The sequence below is a fragment of the Aquarana catesbeiana genome, linkage group LG06, assembly GCF_042186555.1.
Source record: "Aquarana catesbeiana isolate 2022-GZ linkage group LG06, ASM4218655v1, whole genome shotgun sequence".
NCBI lineage: Eukaryota > Metazoa > Chordata > Amphibia > Anura > Ranidae > Aquarana > Aquarana catesbeiana.
The window spans coordinates 384,374,427-384,397,778 of NC_133329.1; the positions used below are offsets into that span (position 1 = coordinate 384,374,427).

General features: G+C 43.6%; 1 protein-coding gene across 1 annotated transcript in view; it reads left to right on the top strand.

The window, feature by feature from the left end:
- The first annotated feature begins 989 nt into the window (after positions 1 to 989).
- The window catches only part of CHPF (chondroitin polymerizing factor), a 57,228-nt gene continuing 34,865 nt past the window's right edge, over positions 990 to 23,352 (top strand). The window contains exon 1 of the mRNA XM_073634276.1: positions 990 to 3,009. Coding sequence (XP_073490377.1) covers positions 2,717 to 3,009 — 293 coding nt within the window. The 5' untranslated portion in view covers positions 990 to 2,716. The remainder of the gene's footprint in view (positions 3,010 to 23,352) is intronic.

Below are 23,352 nucleotides of genomic sequence, written 5' to 3' on the forward strand. Positions count from 1 at the left end.
GTCATACCTGAGTGCAGACCTACCCGGTTTCAGTCATACCTGAGTGCAGACCTACCCGGGTTCAGTCACACCTGAGTGCAGTCCTACCTGAGTGCAGCCCTACCCGGGTTCAGTCACACCTGAGTGCAGACCTACCTGAGTGCAGACCTACCCGGGTTCAGTCACACCTGAGTGCAGACCTACCTGAGTGCAGCCCTACCCGGGTTCAGTCATACCTGAGTGCAGACCCAACCAGGTTCATAATGTTGCAGTCCCGATAAAAATCGCAGATCGCCGCCATTACTAGTAATAAAAAAAAATAATAATAAAAATGCCATAAAACTATCCCCTATTTTGTAAACGCTATAACTTTTGCGCAAACCAATCAATATACGCTTATTGCAATTTTTTTTACCAAAAATATGTAGAAGAATACATATCGGCCTAAACTGAGGAAAAAAATAGTTTTTTTTAAATATTTTTGGGGATATTTATTATAGCAAAAAGTAAAAAATATTGAGTTTTTTAAAATTGTCGGTCTTTTTTTGTTTATAGCGCAAAAGATAAAAACCGCAGAGGTGATCAAATACCACCAAAAGAAAGCTCTATGTGTGGGAAAAAAAAGGACGTCAATTTTGTTTGGGAGCAACGTCACACGACCACGCAATTGTCAGTTAAAGCGACGCAGTGCCGAATCGCAAAAAGTGCTCTGGTCAGGAAGGGGGTACAATCTTCCGGGGCTGAAGTGGTTAAATCATCTTGCTCTGTGTGGGCCCCCCCCCCGCATTGTATCTATAGGCAGACTGATCTCATTATATATAAAAACTTTATTTACATTTCTCATCTCCATTCATTCCCTTCCTACCCACACCACGCCCTCCCCGCGCTCTCACCCAATCACAGCGCACGGACCGCCTCGGCCCCACGCTGCCCGGCTTTTGCGTTCCAGGCCTCCCTATGATGCCCGGGGTGGGCGGGGAAAAAGGGCGATGACGCAGGGCAGGGTGCTCGGGAAGGGGCGGGGCGGAAAGGTGACACGTCAGGCGGGTTGCTGGGAGCTGCGATTAGAGGAGGAGGAAGAGGAGTGAATGGGACTCGGGCTCCGGGACGTGCGAGGGGACGGAGACATTGGGACTGGCCGGCTGAGGAGACACCCCGACACATGGACTGCTCCTTTTAGAGGCCATTCACAGAGCTGACTACCCCACCTGACCTCTTCCTGGGCTGTTGTCACCTTGTGGCTGCCACATGCCCTAGACCCAGTCTGATGCTTCTGTGTCTGTACAACGCTACTGCTGCTGTGTGCGCCACCCCTGCCCTCTCATCTATATCCTCCTCCTTAGTCATCCCCTCTGCTACCACATCCCTGTCCTCCTCTCATTGTACAACTCCTACAGTTGTCATCTTCATCCTCTCCTAACAGCAACTCTGATCTTTAACCTTCATCCTCCGTTTCATCCCTCTGGTGTCCCCGAAACTCCGACAACCGTTGTCTTCTTCATCCTCGTCGTCATCCTCCGTCTTCTCCTACTACGTCTCTGACCTACACTTTCCACCCTCAGCTTTGTCCTTCTGTTATCTGCTGTCCCCCTAAACTCCGACCACTGTTGTCTTCACCCCGTCTTCATCTCCAACACCGTCCTCTTCATCCTTGTCCTCTCTTACTACATCTCCGATCTTCACCTTCCATCCTCCACTTCGCCCCTTTGCTATCCGCTGTTCCCTAAACTCCGCCAACTGTCCTCTTCATCCCCGTCCTCGTCTACTTCATCCTTGTCCACTTCATCCTCGTCTACTCTACCCTCCATCTCTCGGGGCTTCATCTTTGTTCTACTATAAAGTCTTTTCATCTAGATCCACCATCCTCTGCCTCTTCTCTCTTTTCTTCCCTGGTCGTTATACCGCTCGGTCATCCCCGTCCTCTTTTACGCTATTCCCCCAGGCCTGGTCTTTGTTCCATTAGGAGGTCCTTGGTTTTGTGATAGACTCCAACCATCCTCTGCTGTGTCTCTCCTTTCAATACTCTTATCTTTCCTCGTTGTTGGTCAACTTTGTCTCTTTAGTTTACTCTTCTCATCTCTGGCCGTTTTTCAACCCTATCCTCCTTTTCATCCACACCCTCTTCTAGCCAACACTCCATCACCAGTGTGTCATCTTTGGTTTCTGTCTCCATCCTAGGTCTCCACTCCCTGATGATATACTTTTGCCTCCGTCTTTCTTTTGTTATCCTTCCTATCCCCTGAAACTTACGGCTAAGTCAACCCTATCATCTACTACATCCCACCCTACACCTGGGCTTGGTCTCTTTTTCTGATATACTCCTTCCATCCTTGGCTTCATCTCTCTTTTTATACTCTATTGGTCGCTGTACAGCTCCTATACCTGTCCTCTTCTCTGTTTCTCCCATCCCTCTACACACACCTTCCAGATCCTTCACCTACCTACAGTAACCCCCCCCTTTGGGTCTTCTCCCGTCACTCACCTGTCCTACCTATACTACATCTCTACCTATCACCTACCTAGAGTAACTCCTCATTTGGGTCTTCACTTGTCCTACCTATACTACATCTCTACCTATCACCTAGTCTTCTCTCACCTGTCCCACCTGTACAACATCTCTTTGAGTTCCTCCCAGTTTGGGATGAGTTAGGCGCAGTGACTGGTGAACACAGAGCCTACAGAACACAAGTCTTGAGGCCCGCTCCTTGGTTTGAAGCCTCCTGGTCTTTCGGTGGAGATGAGACTGTCGATGGTGCTGTCCCTGCTGCGGCCTGTGGGCCCCGTGGTGGTGGGCATCTCCCTGGGCTTCACGCTCAGCTTGCTAAGCGTCACCTGGGTGGAGGAGCCCTGCGGAAGTGGCCCTCGGGTCCCCGGCAGCCCCGGGGTGTCCTCTGACACAAGGGGCGATGTTAGCGTCGTCAGGAAGCCCAATTCTGTTCCGGCTGGCATGGACAACAACGAGAGCTTCGAGCCAAAGATCATCCCGTACATTCCGCCAGACCCTTCTAAGGTTCAGAAGAAACCCGTCCGGTGAGTATGACTCTCGTTTTTCCTGTGCTGGTCTGCCCCCCCCAGGCATTCCTTCTGTACTTTGCGGTGAAGAGAGGACAGTTTAAATTCTTCTGTCTGAAAGTCTTTATTATTTTCTGTGTTGGGAAAGTTAAATTGCTTGTAATAACACTGTAAGTGATGGCTGGGGATGACTAACTCTGTCCTTTTTGTTATTACCGCTTTTCAAACAGACGTGAGCTACAGCAAATGCAGATCAATCAGTGTGGGTGCTCAGTGCAGCGTCTTTGTCACACTTGGACTTCAGAGATGGTGATGTTGATTTACTGAAGGGACAGAGGCCATTCACTTTGTATATGTTCACTTCACCCAACCAATGTCCCAAACAATCATCCTTTAGGCCTCATTCAAAACAATTTTAGTAGGTTGCCTCAATCTGTTTGGTTATATTTTGTCAACATTTTTGACCTTCAGTATTCTTGATTAGTTTTGGTCCTAGTTTCTCCTGAAATTTTGTGCTGGGTTGCCTTGCTCAGTTTGGTCAGTTTTCTAATGCCATGCCATCAATTTCAACAGAAACTAAGACCAAACTGATGAACTTAACCCAAGGCCAACCATTTTTTTAATAGAAACCATGGCCAGACAGATCCTAGGCATTCTACTGCCAACAATTTTAAAGGTTGCCTTGATCAGTTTTTTTAGTTTCTATTGAAATTTTTGGCCTTGGTGAGTTTTGGTCCTAGTTTCTCCTGAAATTGTTGGCATTCGGTTGCCTCAATCAGTCTGACCATAGTTTCTATCAAAATGTCAACATTAGAAACCTGACTAAACTAGGCAAGGCAACCCAACACCAACAATTTTCAGGAGAAATTAGGACCAAAACTGGCCAAGGCAACTCAAGGTCATCAATTTCAGCAGAAACTATAACCAAATTGATCACGGCAACCTATTGAAATTTTTGGAAGTAGATTGTTTAGATCAGCCTGGCCATGGTTTCTATCAAAGTGGTTGGCATTGGGTTACCTTGATTAGTTTGGTTTCTTTCGAAATTGTTTGCATTAGAAACGCTGACCAAACTGATCAAGGTAACCCAGAACCAACAATTTCAGGAGAAACTAGGACCAAAATTCACCAAGGCAACTCAATACCAACAATTTTAAATAGAAACTATACCCAAACTAATCAAGGCAATTTAAGTTGTTGGTAGCAGGATGCCTAGATCTGTCTGGCCATGGTTTCTATCGAAATGGTTGGCCTTGGGTTCAGTTTGGTCTTAGTTTCTGTTGAAATTGTTGCCATTAGAAATAGCTGACCAAACTGAGCAAGGCAACCCAACACCATTGCAGAAGAAACTAGGACCAAAACTGATCAAGGATACTCAAGGCCAACAATTTTGACAGAAACTATAACCAAGCAGATCAAGGTAGCCTACTGAAATTGTTGGCAGTAGGTTGCCTAGATCAGTCTGGCCATGGTGTCTTTCAAAATGGTTGGCCTTGAGTTACCTTGATCAGTTTGGCCGTAGTGTCTATCTTTGTCTTGATCAGTTTTGCTAAAGCCATCAATTCAGGCAAAACTTTGACCAAACTGTTCAATGAAGCCCAAACATCAACAGTTTCAATAGAAACACTTAGAGCTGTTGGAGGATCTTTCAGTATGGAAGCATGGTGGTTATTTGTGTGTTTTTAGGCAGTATTAGGAAGTCATTTTCATCTCCACTTGGGAGGAGCAAGTTTGTGTGTGAAAACAACAATTCAGTAATGAGCCATGATTGTCTTCATAGTCACCATACGTTCTGAAGTTTACTCCTCTTCCAAGGTTTTGTGTATATTTGAAGGATGGAGTTTGAAGCTGGCTTCTAATGCAGTTGTCCTATTAACAAATCTAAAAATCTAAATATATCTAAAATAGCAAAATATTCTAAGCAGCAATTTGAGAAACTGCTTTGCTGTGTGGCTGTTTGCTGTATATTTGCCCTGCATTTGGGTTTCCTATATTTATTTTTTTATTAAAGGAAAAATAAGGTTTGGGCTATGCTAAGCTGGCCAATCATGGATTGAAAATCAACAGACTTTCCGTGCTCGATCAGCGCTGCAAGCTATAGTCCACAACGTTCATCAGTGTATTCTCGGGGCAGGGAGGTCTCCCTGTTTTCAGGATAAATTTGGCTTAGCAGGGAAGATTTCCTCTATCCACACCGAGTGTATGGATAGGGAAATTGGGTGACTTGTCTTTGAGCTTCTTTAAGCCGGCCATAGATGTTTTGAATATCGAGCGGTTCAGCAGGGACTGTCCAAGATTCAGTCCATCTATGGGCAGGCTGATTGTACCCATCCATCAATCGACTTGGGTACAACCAGCATGTCTGATTTGTAGCATGTGATTGACAGCGGCTATAGCCACTAGCAAGAATTGTGTTCTCCCGACAGGGATGGCTATCCACACCCCCCATCCCCCGCAGGGAGAGCACAACACCTCTGCGGGAGGGATTCCTCCATCAACACTGACTGTTGATTGGGGGTGGGGTGTGTGGGGTTTATCAAGCAATTTTTTTTTTTTTTTTTTTTTTTTTTTTTTTTTATAATCTGTCCTGCCTAAAGTGCCATACACACGAGCCAAGTATTGGACAGCATCAGCCGGTTCAATAGAAACAGCCCAACGTTCGGCCTGTGTGTACTGCAGCCGATCCGACAGAAATTCGGTCGGCTTCTGTCGAAGGAGCGTGACCGAAGAAAGGTCTGCCAATCGGCTCCTGATAAGCACTCAGCGGGGAGATTGATGCACTAACATTGGATAGTTAGTACAGCGGTTCCTCCCGTGTTCTTCAGTGTTTGTTTTTTTTGGGTTTTTTTTTCGTTCGGCCCGCTGGGTTGAATGAAAAAAACCTGTCTGGGTTCACGTTTTTAACTGCCAACCAATTCGCATAACATGTGAGTGTAACCGGCTTTCAGTGGAGCCGGTTCACACATATCCAGGGCGGCTGTGGTGCGGGTTTGAAAAGGGCCCTGTGCGTTTTTTTTCGGTCTGGTTCAAATGCGAATTCAGGGAACAATTTGCACCTGAACAGAAACGCGCCGGACACTGGACTACAAACCGCAGCCGCATATATGTGAACCCAGCCTCAGCATGTACCAGGCTTTAGGCAGGTCATACACGGCGAAAATTTATTTTCTGCAACCACAGACCATGTTGACAGGAGAATCCCTCCTGCTGAGCCATTGTATTCTGCTAAGGGGGGTAGGGGTGGGGGGGCAGGCGTGGGCAAGGTAAGATGCCCACTCCGGGAGAAGACCGTGACTATCACTAGCAGACGTTTCTGATATTGGCAAGCGAATCCGGCAGGCTGGTTGTACCCAAGCTGATCAATCAACTTGGTACATTCAGCCTGCCCATTAATGTTTCTAGTCTGGGTGGGTTCCTGCTGTACCAGCCGAGCTTCGATCCGTGTATGGCTGGGCCTTGGGCTCCTGTAGATTGGTGGAGTTCTCAAATGCCTTTTCCATACAAATGCAGGGCTGCCCAAACTTAGCATTTGAATGCAAAGTGCAGCTTTTGACAAGATGAGGCTGCAATTCAAACGCACTTCAGTAGGACATGTTGCATGCAAAGTGCAAAGCAGATGAAATGCAGCTTCTGAGCGATCATCAACACAACTCCCTTGAAGTCAATGGGAATCTGACCTGATATGCATTTCAAACACAGACCATGTCCATCTACATGAGACAATATTATATGGCAAATGTTATGTCTGTTGCAGGGTGGATTTGATTTAAATCGCTAGTAAAAAGGCTTGATTCAAATCAACTCTATTTTAAATCATATTTTTTAAAGAGCAACTGTCATCTCTGTCCTGCAGCGGCTCCTCCTCTGACCTGCTGTTGACTCACCGACAGTCCCATTCACTTTAATGGGACGGCTGGTGATGTGGCAGTGACACAGCAAGGTGAGGGACGTGGCGGCAGAAGGTGAGTGGATGCCCGCTAACAGGCGCTGCCATGATGGATCTGAAATGACAGGTGCTCTTTAAATGTAAGGAGTTATTCTTGCTGGTAGTTAGAATCTTTAATATTTGCAAATAAAATTAAGTTTTCCTATTTAGAATAATAAGCTGTCAGGTTAGTAAATATTCCCAAACTGGGTCTCTTTACCGCCTGCTGCCATTTTGCTCCTCAAGGGAGGCAAAACGCACTTCAAGCTATTTGCAGAAAGATCACAAGGTTTGTAAACTGCTTAGAAGGTTTCACTTTCATTTTTACTGCTTGCCCTTCCTCCTCACACTTAGAGCCGGGTGCAGATGCATTTCTCTTCAATCGTACAGTTTGTAGTGTACATAGATTTGGAAAACAATGCGATAAAGGAATATTCCTGAACTTAGAAGGTTTCACTTTCATTTTTACTGCTTGCCCTTCCTCCTCACACTTAGAACCTGGTGCAGATGCATTTCTCTTCAATCGTACAGTTTGTAGTGTACATAGATTTGGAAAACAATGGTACAGTGCATGTTATCTCTGGATTCATTGAATAAGTTTACCAAAAATGTATTAATATATTAAATATTGCAGAATATACAGCCTCATGCTACATAACTGAGCTCCATTTCATGCTGAATAAACTCATTTTATTAATGTATTCTAAATAGAAAACTATCTTTAGATAGATTTTTACTCCAAGAGCATTTTTTTAAAAATTGATAATCATTTTTTTTTTTTTTTTTTTTTTTTTTTATTTGGTCTTTTGGTACTTTCATCGGAGTCCTGTGGAGTTCCTCCAGATGTGGGATTGAGACTCTGAATCCTTAAACCTTTCATATGTTTCTAAATTTCAGAAATTGCAATCTATAGATGGAAACTAGAAGAATCCATCTGGTGCCAAATTGCGAGCATATGTTTGTAAAAGTGTTAGACCGCATGTAGTCATTGCAGGCTTCTTTTTAGATTGGCCGGCTGATGTGTAATTCCATTTGGTGACAGAATTGGGATTGTTTGTGTTCTGTCTGTACTGGCTGCCGGTCTCATGGGAATTGTGGAGATATGAAAATACAGATAACTGCACACCGCTTCGCTTCGTGGAGGAAAAAACATTTGCATATTTCCTGTTGGGCTTTGGAACAAAACAGATACTTTTGGTTTTGAAGCTGAACCTTTAGGCAAATTTCTCAGTACACAGAATACATACGTGGGGGAGGGGGGTCATTTTTTACCTGTCAAAGTTGTATTTGTCCATCCAGCCCTGAGATTTACACTGCTCTCACATAGGACAGCCATGTCTGGTAGGGGACGAGAATTAAACTTCAACAGTGGAAGGAAAAGTGGGAAAACTGATAAGCTCATCTCTCTGTCGCTCTCTCCATCTACAAGCATTTTCCTTGTTGGTGAATGAGAACCGCAGCACAACTGATTGGCTCCTTCTGCTGCTTCTCCCTCTGTCTGAGCTCTGCTGTATGGGGACTGCAATAGTCTGATACCAAGTCAATTGCTTGCCTTTAAAAACAATGTTTTTAATATGTAGTAATTAGGGGTGCAACGGATCGTCACCGATCCGTGATCCGAACGGTTCAGCCTGTTCGGATCGGTACACATGCACTCCATTGAGCGCGCCGCTGCCTCGGCCTTAGGAAAGGCAGCAGCTTCGGCCTAGCTCCGGAGCGGCGGCCATCTTGGTACACCCGGCGGCCGTTTACCACGTGATCGCTCCGTCAAATGATGGAGCGATCACTTGTGAACAAGCTGGCGTCATGTCATGACGCCGGTTCCTCTCTCCCCTCTGTGTACTGATTTGTACAGTGGAGGGGAGAGATCGGATGGCAGCAGTGCCAATACTCTGCCAATACTCTGCCAATACTCTGCCAATACTCTGCCAATACTCTGCCAATATATTATTACAGTGGGGGAGATTTTTTTTTTTTTTTTTTTTTTTGATCCAAACTGTGACTCCTGATCCGAGGAACGATCTGAACTGTGAGGTTTTCTTGATCCGTTGCACCCCTAGTAGTAATGAATCCAAAGCTGTATTTATTTGTGTTTCCTATAAATTGGATGAATGTTTAGTTTGTAAACTGTACAGGTCACACGGATGAGGTACATATATTTATTTTATTTCAGGTACTTGTATAGCGCTGTCAGTTTATGCAGCACTTTTTTACGTATACATTGTACATTCACATCAGTCTCCACCCTGAAGGAGCTTACAATCTAAGGTCTCTAACTCGCATTCATGCATGCACATAGTAGGGGCAATTTAGACAGAAGCCAATTAACCTCCCAGCATGTCTTTGGAGTGTGGGAGGAAACCGGAGTACCCGGAGGAAACCCACGCAGGCACAAGGAGAACATGCAAACTCCAGGCAGGTGGTGTCGTGGTTGGGATTCAAATGCTAACCACTACACCACTGTGCTGCCATATAGTCATTATGGGGTTGGGGGTTCATGCACACAGGGCTTGCAGTGCTGTCCCATGCCCCGGAGTCAAAGGTGCAGCATACAGTCTGCCAAACAAACGCAAATGGCTGCATGCATCCGTACATTTGAAAAACACAAATGTTTTTTTTGCGCATGTGTCCAGCATATCCAATGTCCAAAACATTTGTGTTCAGAAAATACTTTGGACGCACATGTGTGGCTAAACAAGAGCATGGCTGCTTACAGCCATTCGCCTTATATGCCAAGCTGTATATGGCACGTAGTGGCTAAGTAGTTGGCACTCGTCGGTTCAAATCCCAACCACGGCACTACCTGCTTGGAGTTTGCATGTTCTGTGCATTCTGCGTTGTTCTCAGCCCGCTAAATGGCTTCAAGCACAAACCTTTATAATGCTGCCCAGATTGAATCTCCCGAGACGCTGGTCTGCCCACTTCTCCCTGGTAAAAGATCAGATCGCTTCTGACGACTTCTGCGAGAAAACTGCAAGTAATTTGTCACATGTGGTTGCATTAGAAACGGAAAAGACATTAAAAGCGCACTTCCCCCTTCAATGGCTTTGAAGTCAGATAAATACTGAGGATCATTTAGCCCGGGTTCACATCTATGCGAATTAGATGTGCGTTTCCGCACATCTAATTCGCATAGCAGGAGAATGTGACTGGCTCCCTATGGAGCCGGTTCACATATCTCCGGGGCGGCTGCGGTGCGCACTGCACAAAAACGCTGTGCGTCTTTGGCTGCGTTTCAGGGCCGAATTCAGGCATAGAATCGGCCCTGATTCATCCCCGAAATGGTGAACAGGGACGCACAGCGCTCCTGTGCGGTCCGCAGCGCATTATGGTGTGAACCCGGGCTTAGTGATCAACAGTTACCTTGGCTGTGAGTTGGATGTTGAAGTCTATGTATAGCTTGTGTCTGAGAATTCCCTAGGTCAGGAGTCTCAAACCGGCGGCCCTCCAGCTGTTGCGGAACTACAAGTCCCATCGCGCCTCTGCCTATGGGAGTCATGCTTGTAACTGTCAGCCTTGCAAAGCCTCATGGGAATTGTAGTTCTGCAACAGCTGGAGGGCCACCAGGTTGAGCCCCCTGCACTAGGTGCATGGCACAAGATCTGACGATTGGGTGGCCCATAATACCCCCTTTTTTTTTTTTTTTTTTTTTTTTTTTTTTAATAGCCACAGCAGATTAAATTAAAAAAATGATCAGATTTCCCCATCCGCACCATTCAAGGTGGATGAGGGAATCCCTCCCACTGCGCTAATGTGTTTAAACAGCGGGGAGACTTCCCTGCCATCACGATACAGTGATCAGTCCTGCTGGCTATAGCTGGTGGCACAGATTGATTGGGGAAAAACCCAACTGGTTGGTTGTGCTGAAGTTGATTGGCAGATCGACTTCTGTACAACCAGAGTGCACATACATTTTGACCAGTCACTGCTGAAACGGACACATTTTGATCCATGTGTGGCCGCCTTTTAATCACCGTTCCTACAGGCATCTCGGGGTGCTTTACTTTGGGGGTACCCTTAATCATTCTTCCATGTGTACTCTCTCTTTAACGTGGACCTTCTTTCAGAACATTTATTCTGGGTTTGGGTAGAGTGTAGAAGAGTGAGGACTTTTATCTTATTCCTGTCTGTATCTTCATATGGAAGGATCAGTTGCCAATGTGATTGGCTGTCAGTGGCCACATGATCAAGGTCCTGCCAGCTACCGATTGTTGGTGGGGACTGAGCGCTGTCCTTGACGCAGTGAATGCACTCTCAGAATAGGGACATCGGCCGCCCAGTGATGTGTGTGGGGGGATAAAACCCCAACCTCTTTGCCTCTGCACATTTGTTACACAGGTGTCAACAACAGGTTAAATTGGGCAACCCTTTATTAATACAAATAATCAAAGCTATAGAGTTTATTATTTTTATTTTTTTGTATTCTTGCTTCTACAAAGGTCCTCTTTACTTGCCTACCGGGCACTTTCACCCCTTTCCTGCCCAGGCCAATTTTCAGCTTTCAATGCTGTCGCACTTTGGCTGACAAATGCAACATTGTACCCAAACAAAATTTTTCTTAGTTTCTGTTAAAGTTTATTTATTTCTCTTTTTGCTGATGAGGTGGCACTGACTGGCATCACTGTTGGGCACTGTTGGGCCTGCACTGATAATCAGGGCACTAATTATCTGCGCAGATCTCCTGTGAGGAAATGCCACCGATCAGCTCTCCTCTCCTTTTGCATGCGGTCAGTGTGAGGAGAGGAATGCTGATCAGTGGCATTTCTTTGTTTACATTTGATCAGCTGTGATTGGACACAGCTGATCACATGGGTAAAGAGCCTCGTCACTGGCTCTTAACCGAGATCGGTTATGCGCCATGTCCCATGCCTCACCGATCGCCATGCTGTGCGCCCACGCAGGCGAGCGGACGCGGCGGGAGTGGGACGACGTCCCAGAACAGGAGAGCTGCTGTGCTCCCGTCAAGTCACAATACGGGGGGTGGGAGGTGGTTAAAGGGGAACTAAACTCCTTCAATTTAATGGTTTAAAAAAAAAACAGTTACATTCCCTTGCTTGAGTACGTGGCAAACTGTCACATTTTGTTTGTGCTCTCAGCCAAACTGTCACACCATCAAATGTCTGGAGTCATAATAACTGATCGTATTTGCAGCACCATGGCGGTTGCAGATCACGTAGAAGCTAGGATGGCAACTTCCATGGCTGAAAAGGATCGGAGGGTTTAGTTGTGCTTTAAACTTGGACTGACTGGCTCCTGAATTCTGCAGAAGATTCACAGCTCGCACGCCGGGCCGCAGAGCAGCTGTAGAAGAGCGAAGCGCGGGTTTCCTCCAGTGTACATTGTAGTTGTTACAAAGTGTAAACACATTTCCTTCTGCATAGTTTCCCATATGAGATGCTGGATAATTTATGAATGAGCGCCGTCGTCTCCAGACTAAGATCTGTGTGACAGATCGCTGGCAGCGGATCTGAAATCATTTCAACACGGCCTGAAATCACAGCCGCTATTAAAAGTGTCTTCCATTTGTCTTCCCCCTGCAAATAAAGATGTCATTAATATCGCTCTGGATACTTTTTTCCTTATGATGGAAAAAAGCTCTGCGGCTCTGCTTTGCACACATCTGTATGTGTTTTGTGATACTAATTGCTTGTCGGTTGTGTTGCGAATCTGTCACAAGTGACGCCGCACATCGTGTGTTGTAGGCAGATGGAGACGAGGCTCTTCTATGCTGGTCTATATCGTCACTCCCAGCATGTTCTCTCCCTTTACCTTTGTTTGCCTGATATCTACCTGGAATAATGACATACCTGGTACATGTGAGACTCTCTTCTTTTCTCCAACTTAGGCTGGCCATAGATGGATCGAATCTCGGTCATTTCAGCAGGAACCGGCCGAGATTCGATCCATTTATATGGGCAGGCTGGTTGTATTCACGTCGACTTTAGTACAACCAGCCTGTCAGATTTATGGCATGTGGTTACTGCCGGCCGCTATAGCTGCAAGCAGTCATTGTGTTCTGCCAGGAGAATTACAATAGTGCTGTGGGAGGGATTCTCCCATTAACACCGATTGTGTTGATTGTGGGGGGGAATCGAGCAATTTTCTTTCCTGCAACCCGTGTTTGCAGGAAAGAAAATCGCATCAGCTATGGCTTGCCTAAGGGTAAGCAACAGGCCAGCATTATAGTGAACATATAGCTTCCCCAAAGAACAGGGTCATTTGCAGGTAGGGTTGCACTGATACTAGTATTGATATCGGTGCCGATACCGAGTATTTGCACAAGTATCGGTACTCGTGCAAATTCATCGATAATTAAAACGGATACTTTCAGGCTCGGTTCTTTGAGCTGTCAGTGGGGTCTCTCCTGTTGACAGCTGACGTGTTAGACCCCTTTCACATCGAGCCGCCTATAGCGTCGGCAGTAAAACGCCACTATTTATAGCAGCGTTTTACCGTCAGATTTGCGGCGCATTTTGCCGGCGGTATCCCATCGCTGCCCCATTGATTTCACCGTTCCAAAGAAGCTGCTGACAGGACTTTTCCTGACGTCTTGCCAGCGCAGCGCTCCGGTGTGAAAGCCCTCGGGCTTTCACACTGGAGACAATGCTGCAGCTGTTTGAGGGCGGATTGCAGGCGCTATTTTTAACGCCTGCAAAACGCCCTCGGTGTGAAAGGGGTCTTAAAGAAGTCCGGTAATTAGAGCTGTCAAAAAAAAAAAGTGGCCGGCAATGTTTATTAACAACATTGCTCAGCCGCTAAAATTAAAAGAAACATTGTTTCTTTTTGTATCTTTCCGTTTCTTCACCTGAAGATCAAAGGGATGAACAAATGTTCCTCTGTGTAACCCCTTATTAACCCTTAATTTACTCTAATCAGCCTTAGTTAACTCCTACACTAATATATATTTAACTAATATTTCACATTGAAAAAGCGCAACATTTAAAAAAAATCTATTTCATTTGTAAATAACTTTTTTCAATGCTTTGTACCATTGCTGACAGCTGAAGTGAAAACAAAACCGTTGCAGTAGGTATCTGTAATTGGTATCGGCGAGTACTTAAAAAAAAAAAAAAAAAAGTATCGGTACTCATATAAAAAAAAAAAATGGGAACGGTGCATCCCTAGTTGCAGGTTTCCTAAGTTCCCCCTTGCTTCCTCGACAGCAGAACATCTTCACCCAGATTTCGTTTGGGATCAGTGGCCATCTTGAACGGCCGGCCCGTACCCACACATAGGAGTTCATTCATTCCGACACCTAGTTGTGCTGAGAATATGCAGAGAGCTGCACATTGAACTTCATTCTGCCATCAAAGAATGCAGAGATTTACAATGAACTGCACTTTGATTGGCCAGACCATAATGTAACTCGGAGGATTTCATTCATTCCAGCACCTGGGTGTGTCCAGAATGAATCTATACTGAGCCTGCAGCTCTGTGTACAATCCAGAGAATGTTGTAATGACGCAGGTAATATTGGCTGCCTGCTCACAATTCTTCTTCCCTTCTTCATTCACATACTTGTGCTACAGCACAGGTTTTCTTTTATTTCTATGTGTCTATTGCAATACTAACATATAACTCGTGTTACATGTGCAATAAAACCAGAGTTTTAGGGCCCATCTATTTAGCAGCCATGTATGCGTTTGTGTGTGTGGGTTTTTTTTTTTTTTTTTTTTTTACAACTTGATTGAAACGTCACATATGACTTTGCATTAAAGTGCTTGTAATTCTTTACATCTACCCAGTGAAGTGACTGGAGACATGCTTGGCCAGCCCATCACCTTTACCCTCAGCTTCTTTAGCAAGGCAGTGGTTGTCTTGGAGGTGTGTTTGGGGTCGTTATCATGTTGGAATACTGCCCTGCGGCCCAGTCTCTGAAGAGAGGGGATCATGCTCTGCTCTAGTATGTCACAGTACACGTTGGCTAGTTTTAGCGGCACTTTACCGCTGTTATAGCAATGCTTTTCGGCCGCTATGGGATGTTTTAAGCCCTTAAAAAGGGGTTAAAGCCTGTGGTGCGGTGCTTCCGAATTGCCTTTCAGGCTTTTGGAAGCACTGCCTATTCATTTCAATGGGCAGGGGCTGTGGAGGAGCGGTGTATAACACCGCACCTCCACCACCCCAAAGATGCTGCTTGCAGGAGGACTTTTTTTTTTTTTTTTTTTTTTTTTCCCCCTTCCTGCAAGCACACCACTCCAGTGTGAAATCACTCGGACTTTTACACTGGGGCTGCGGGGGGGGAGGGGGTAGTTTTCAGTCCCTTTACAGGCGCTAAAGCACCTGATTACCACCCCAGTGTGAAAGGGGTGTTACTGCGGCCTGGGTGTGGGGTGTACCAAGATGGCCATCGTGAAACATCCCTTCTGTTACAAAATCTGATGGAACACCGGCAGGAGGGTGTGCTTAGCTGAGAAAACCCCTCCTCCTCTCCTGAAGACTCCTGGGATGTATGACATCCTTTTTGTTAAGCGAGAAACCATGAAGCAACTGAAGAAATGTTAAAAAAAAATTAAAATAAGTTAGGGCTGCAACTAACGATTATTGTCATAATCGATTAGTTGGCCGATTATTGTTTCGATTAATCGATTAATCGGTTAATAACCTTAAAAAAAAGTGTGGTGCATAATTTAGTTAATATGTAAAGTTTTAAAAAAAGGCAATTTATTCTTAAATATCTCTATGCAGTGGTGAATATAAGTAACCAACTATATGGTTAGGGAGCAAAATATCTAATCCACTCTGAGAATAACAGACAGAAGAGATATTCTGTATATACTATTAGAGGAGAGATATATACTGTATATACTATTAGAGGAGAGATATACTGTATATACTATTAGAGGAGAGATATACTGTATATACTATTAAAGGGTGAATCTGGTAAATATCATCAGACTCAGAGATCTATTTTTTATTTAAAAAAACAAACAATGTCTTCCCCGACAAATGACAAAAAATGTCATTTTAAGAACGTTTGATCGATTTTCTAATTGTTAGTAGGGTCAAAATCGAATTGTCAAAGGATCTGCGGGAAAAGGTAGTTGAACTGTAAAAAAAACAGGAAAGGGATATAAAAAGATATCCAAGGAATGGAGAATGCCAATCAGCAGTGTTCAAACTCTAATCAAGAAGTGGAAAATGAGGGGTTCTGTTGAAACCAAACCACGGTCAGGTAGACCAACTAAATGTATTTATTTACAGTAGAGATTATTTGCTCTATTTGTACTATAAAGAGCTCATTTTAGTTCTTTTTTTAACCCCATTATGTTACTGGCCGATTAATCGATTATGAAAATAGTAATCGATTAATTTCATAATCGATTAGTTGTCGATTAATCGATTAGTTGTTTCAGCCCTAAAATAAGTACTTATTTTTGTATTCAAGAGTATCCTTCCTCTTCTTTTTTTTTTTTTTTTTTTGTTTTTTTTTTTTCCTTTGTTTTTATTGAAATCCCCCCCCCCAAAAAAAAAAATTTCAATAAAAACATTGAAACGAAAAAAAAAAACATAAATGATACTTTCCTATTTACTAATGCTAGCAGCTTGAGGATTACAAATGCTGATTGGGAGAGTGAAGTTCCACTGTAAGTTCTGTTGGACGCTGAGCTGAAAAAAAGTGCTAAATGACTTTTTTTTTTATTTTTTTTATTTAAGCACGTAGCCCCACAGCGCAGTGGTGTGAACTGGGTTGATCTGGAGTCGGGCTTTTTCCCTTATCTTGTATTGGGACTATGGCATAAGCAAGGCTGACTAATGTATCTCTAATGCCCTTGGTGTGGACAGGTTCTCCATACATGTTGGCACAAGGCAGAGGTGCGAGTTCTGCTCTGTCCTTGTCTGACTCTGTAACAAAAAGCTGCATGGATTTGGGAGCTCTGCACATTACATGGGGATTGCCAAAGTTGAAGTTTTCATATAAATACTTTGTCTGTAAACACAGAAGTAGGACGAGCTCCGGACAATCGTTCACAATGAGGGCTGTTTGCAGCTGTCATCAATTTGGGTTTCTCTAGAAACAGCTGAACACATTTCCTGCACTCTACAGAATAAAGATCTTGCCTTCCTGAAGAATTCTACACTCAAGATTCAGTGTGGGGCGAATGTTGTGCGTGTTTTTTTTTTTTTTTTTGTTTTTTTTTCCTCTACAAAGTGCTGGGCAGAGATGACTACATGAATTGACTGCTCTCCAGGGATCAAAGATATCCCTTCACTTCCTGTCCTGCTGACAACATCTTAAGGAAGAGCTCCGGGCTGCAGGCAGAAGAAAATCTCATTTTTTTTTTTTTTTTGGGTTGTTCCCAGAAAAGTAATAGACAGGAAATCTTCCAATGGGGGGGGGGACACTAGTTCTGGAGATCTGGGGGGCCCCCTAGATATTCCCTTATTCTGCAGGGATTTCCTCTCACTTCCTGGTCTCACTTCCTGGTCTCACTTCCTGGTCGGCTATAGGACAGGAAGTGAAGGGAAATCTCCCCAATGGGACACAGATGGCAAAAATAAACCTTACAGGGGTTATAACCCTTCCTTACTCTATCCAAAATTAAGAGGTTGTTTTTTTTTTTGCCTATAGTTATAATTTAATATAATGACACTTACCTGTCCAGGGATCCAACAATCTTCTCACCCAAGTCGATTCTTCAATCAGCTTTGGGTCCAGGCGCTGGCATCATAAGTAAGGGAAACGCTGCGCTGCATTTTGTGATTGGTCCCGCAGTCTTCTGGGACCTGTGATGTGTCCTAGAAGGCTGCGGGGGGAGGAGGAGGGGCTGAACTTCCGGATCAGGTCACTGTGGTACTTCTAACTGGAAGTGGGTGTCTGTTAACTACCTTTTGGGTGAAGTTCTGCTTTAAAGCGGTAATAAAACCGCGGCTGTTTAAAAAAAAAAAAATAAAATAACACACACACCTGTAAGGCAATTGCATTATGTGTTAGTATGCATCACAAATAATGTTTTGTGTACATCGTTGCGCACTCGTCAGTTAAAGCAACTAGGGCTTAACAACTAATCAATTAATCGATTACTATTTTCATAATCGATTAATCGGCCAGCTGATTAGTTGGCCTGCATACAGAATGCATTATTTGTTTTACATATCAGGAAATACAGTTCAGCACACATACAGCTCAGTACATCATCCATACGTGTCAGTAAGTGCCTGAGAACTTGTGAATGTGTGAGGAGCAATGCCTCATGGGACATGTAGTCCTGGGCAGGAAGTGAGTGGTTCTAAAGGCAGAATTTTTATTTGCCTTGCTATTGGGGCGCTCTATACTGTACTTAACACACAGCAAAAAGCACTGTAGAAACAGATCAAAAGCAACCTGCATAGGTGTGTACCGAGCCTTATGCTGGCCACACCGATCAATTTTCAGATGAGAATATTCATATGAAAAATCTTTGTACATTCGCTGAATGAAAGAATGTTTGAAATTTTCACTTGCTTTTAACATTGTTTTAAAATGAATGTAATTTCTGAACGAAAACCACATACACTGTCTGAAAATTCCTTTGACCAAGAAGTTTTCTATTATTTCTAAATTTTACTGTCACTGTGGTTGAAAATGAACGTCGATTTGACTCCACTAACGATTCAAAAATCGAACGAACGTTCTTAAAATTACTTCTCTTCTAATAGTATATATCTCCTCTAATAGTGTATATACAGTATATCTCTTCTAATAGTATATACAGTATATCTCTTCTAATAGTATATATCTCTTCTAATAGTATATACAGTATATATCTCCTCTAATAGTATATACAGTATATCTCCTCTAATAGTATATACAGTATATCTCCTCTAATAGTATATATCTCTACTAATAGTATATACAGTATATATCTCTTCTAATAGTATATACAGTATATCTCCTCTAATAGTATATACAGTATATCTCCTCTAATAGTATATATCTCTTCTAATAGTATATACAGTATATCTCCTCTAATAGTATATACAGTATATATCTCTTCTAATAGTATATATCTCCTCTAATAGTATATACAGTATATCTCTTGTAATAGTATATCTCTTCTGTCGGTTATTCTCAGAGTGGATTCGAGATTTTGTTCTCTAACCATGTAGTTGATTATTTATATTTACCACTGCATAAAGATATTGAAGAATAAAATTGCCTTTTAAAAAAAAAAAAAAACTTATTAACTAAATTACACACCACACTTTTAAGGTTATTGACCGATTAATCAAAACCATAATCGGCCAACTAATCAATTATGAAAACAATCGTTAGTTGCAGCCCTAAAAACAACGCAGTGCTGGATCGCAAAAAAATGACCTGATCAAGAAAGGGGTAAAACCTTTCGGGGCTGAAGTGGTTGATTCATTTTTGAGCCAGGTAAGCCCAATCACCAAAAAGGTGGGGAAACATTCCGGTGGGAGAGACGCCTGCCGCCGCTTCTAAAAGTGATCTGACGGCTAATCAGCTACTGGGATCACTTTTATTGGAAACCGCAGCGGCTGCAGAAAATGTAATACTGGCTCATGTAGCTGCAGCCATAATCTCTGAATTAAACTGCAAAAATCATGAGGTATTTTCCCAGTTTGGTGGCCGGTGGTGTTGAGTATGATGAATGCTGCCATACTCTGGTAACACTTTTGTGTGTTTGGATACATCCGCTCGGCTTCCTATAGCTCTCCATCACTCTCCCTTTCTCAGCCTCTGACATATTTATTTGTCCAGCCAGTGGCTTGCACTTCAGGAAACCATTTGTGAATGAAACATTTCCTTGTATCATGTATACGGGGGTCCTGCGGTTTTTTAACTCCTCCGAGGCGGACACGTGCTCCTGAGATTTTACAGGGGTGATGGAGTGACCCCCGCATGGAGCCGAGTCAATGTGGAGTCTGTTTTCCTGTCACTGGGGGCCTCTTTACTGGAGTTCTGAGCCCAGGATGAAGATGGTGCTCATTAGGTTTAATGACTTCCTGTTGAAGACTCCTCTGTGTACAGTGTGAGAGGCCGTCAGCCTGCAAGCAGGAGGTGGTGGGGTTTTGTGTCACGTTGTATTAACTTGTACAGGGGTGTTCGGTCACAGTGCAAGGATCGTGTGGCGTCTACGTTCATCGTTATTCAGTCTGCATTCTGAAAGATGACTTCTAATTGGCTGCCAGAAACATCTTTCTCTGCCCTATGGAATACGCCAAGGACTAAAGTGCATGTCCAGCCAAATTTTATATATAAAATTTATTTTATATTTTATTTATTTTAATATATAAAATGTAATATATATATTATATTTTTTGGGATAGCATGGGTTTTATTGATATCCTGGCTTCGTTTATAGCAAATTCCCCGTTTCCAGTCCCAATGACCATGGTTTCATCATCTCCTCTCCTGTACTAAAATTGCTTACTCTGTATTCATTGCACACTGAGCTTCTCACAATGTGCATTAGAAGCTGCAGACAGAACCTGATTCATTTCCTGGCTAGGGCATGTCCAGCTGCATCTATCCCTTTCCTCCCTGGCCTACCTTTTTTTTTTTTATTTTTTTTTTTTTTTTATTTTTTTTATTTCAGTTCTTTCAATCATGGAATCTCAGCATCACCTATGGACACTATTAGGGAGCTCTGTATGTAAATTCAGCCTTCCAAGGAACATGCACTCTAGACCGGTGGAGGCTGGCATTTGGACCTCACAGAAGGGCCCCCCCCACACTCTGTAATAAACTGCTTTACACAGACATATCATTGGATCTTGCCTCCTTATCCAGCCATGAGCTTCAGCTCCGTGTTCCCTCCCACAGTCTGTGATCGGCGCTGCCATTGGAAGTCACTTCCAGCTTCACCTTCTGCTCTCTGCACTACTCCTGGCGCCTCCCTCTGAGTTCACAGGAGCCAGTGTTCTGTCACATTCTCCAACCTGTCAAAAACTCCAACTGCGCCACTTCCGGTTTAGGTAAAGCATCAGTAATTGGAAATTGAATTGCTGTTTGGACACAACACCGGCAACCGAATACAGTCTGGTACAGGAAGATGTATAGCTGTTTTGTGCGATGCTGTGAAGGAGCATCTTGTGTGTCTAGAGCAGTGGTTCTCAACCTCAGTCTTCAAGTACCCCCAACGGGCCATGTTTTCAGGTTTTCTTTTACTTTGCACAGCTGCTTTAACCACTTCAATACCTGCCCATAGTAATATGTCTGCCGATGGGATCTCCTATCCTGGGTGGGCATCATATGATGTCCTTAGCTTTGCACCAGCATAGGGGGCGCGGTGCCGCCACGCCACAGAGGAGCTGATGCGCACCCGGTGGCCATGATCAATTGTGACAGAGCAGGAACGTGGATCTGTGTGTAAGCACACAGATCCATGTCCTGTGGGTTGTGAACAAGCAAGCTATCACTTGTGAAACGTCTACCATTGCCTGTATCTGTCTGACCCTTTGACAATAAAGATGACATCGAGATAATTTGGAGTTCCAATGTGTATAGAGTAGGCCCTGTCTGAGGTTCTAATTCACAGATATAGTGCAAAGATGTTGTAGAAGTTTTACAACTTCCTCATAGCCTTTTGTTTTGTACAGCAGCTTTCATTGTCTAATGTTAATACCCAGACTTGTATTAATGTGTTTGAGGCTTCCCGACACATGTAATTCATCATCTTGGAAGCCCTCTGAGGACTGACTCATTAGCAGATGCTTTCCCAATCCGCTGATCATGGTGGACGAGCTGCTAGTCGGGGTTCACATATAAGTGAGAACATCTGTACAGTGCTGGGAAGGTAATTCCAGGAACCCCCTCTGCTGCTGGATTTCTGCGTATTGCGTTGACACTATAGGGGGTCTTTACAGGTAATTTAAAGTGCATTGATAATTGTGTGTGTATGTATAGATATTGAGATATATATATATATATATATATATATATATATATATATATATATATATATATATATAGCTTCTTTGCAGCGCTTTTGTGTTTTTGCCACCGGGCTGGGTGCGCCGATGGCCCGAGCCCTTTCACACTGCCAGCGCCCGAAAAACGCCCCAGTGTGAAAGAGTGCTTAAGCGGCGCTTTACCAGCGTTTTTCGGGAGCTGACAGTGTGAAAGGGCTCGGGCTTTCACATTGGGATTGCAGACGAGGCTTCTTTCAGGCGCTTTACAGGCGCTTTTTTTAACGCTAAAGCGCCTGAAAAACGCCCCAGTGTGAAAGGGGTATAATAGTTTTATTTTGTGTATTCACCTTTCAAGACCTGTGAGTGTCGCTCTTTTTGATTATATGTATATGCACTACAGTCTCTGCTGTGCACCTGGGCCCATTTATTTTTCTTTGTGTTTTTTTTTTTTTTTTTTTTTTTTTTTTTTTTTTAAATCCCTGATTTGTGTGTGGGGGGGCAACCATTGGAATGTGTATATATAATTATTATTACAGTTGTGTAGGGTGTCCTAAATATGACCATGCAATCTAACAGATATCAGTGATTCCGACCTGATTAGACACGCCCCCTCTTCTGTACAATGACACTGCTGGCACAGAGCCCTGCAGTGTGCGAATTTAAAACCAGCCTTCATCAGAAAGGGACAAAGCATTTCCAAACAAAAAAAGTTGCTAATCATAATATGCAAGAATAGGTGACTAAAAAGAGATAAAATTGTGCAAGACTTATATTGGGTGTCAAAGCCGTAGTACATCTTTCCAGTTACTGCCCTATTTACTGTGTATTATGAAACGTGGTTGCATTCCCTAGCCCCCACACCTTCAAACCTTGTCGCCATCCCCTCCTCCAACCTGAATCACAGGGGTTTTTTTTTTTTTTTCTGCAGACGTCTGTTTGAATTTAGCGCAGCTTTCTGTGGCTCTGCTCATCCAGCCACGCCATGGATTCACAGGGATCTCATTCACAAGTCTCATCTGTCACTGCAGAGGCGGGACTCATAGATCACAGCGGCAGCAGGGAGGTAAATCCCTCCATACCTCCAATACAGAGCTGGATCTAGGGGTATACCGTACAGGTGCCTGGGCATTGCTTCCATGATGGCCTGATTGCAGTTGCTGTGCCATGCAGGTCTTACTGCAATAATGTATCTAATTATTGCGGTAAATTTTATTTAATTTTTGCAAAAGATGGACTATACCTTTTTTTTTTTTTTTTTTTAATTTTTTTTTTTTTTTTTTTTTTCCCTTCACAATTTAAGTTTAAAAAATTAACACTTTGCCTAAAAAGTGTTTTTAATTTTAAAATTGTGAGGGGGAATTTATTTATTTTTTTTAATTTTAAATCCCAAATATGAGCCTTTTTTATTGACAGCGGTGAAAGGACGCAGCTGTGAACTTGAGCTCCGGGATCGCCTACCTGGAAAACTTTAGAAGGCGGCGTACAGTTCTGTTTGATGTCACCCGCCCTAAACTGGAAGTTGGGTTGACTCATTCTGTAAATTACAATTTCTACAGTCCCTCGGTCTGTATTTAGGATCC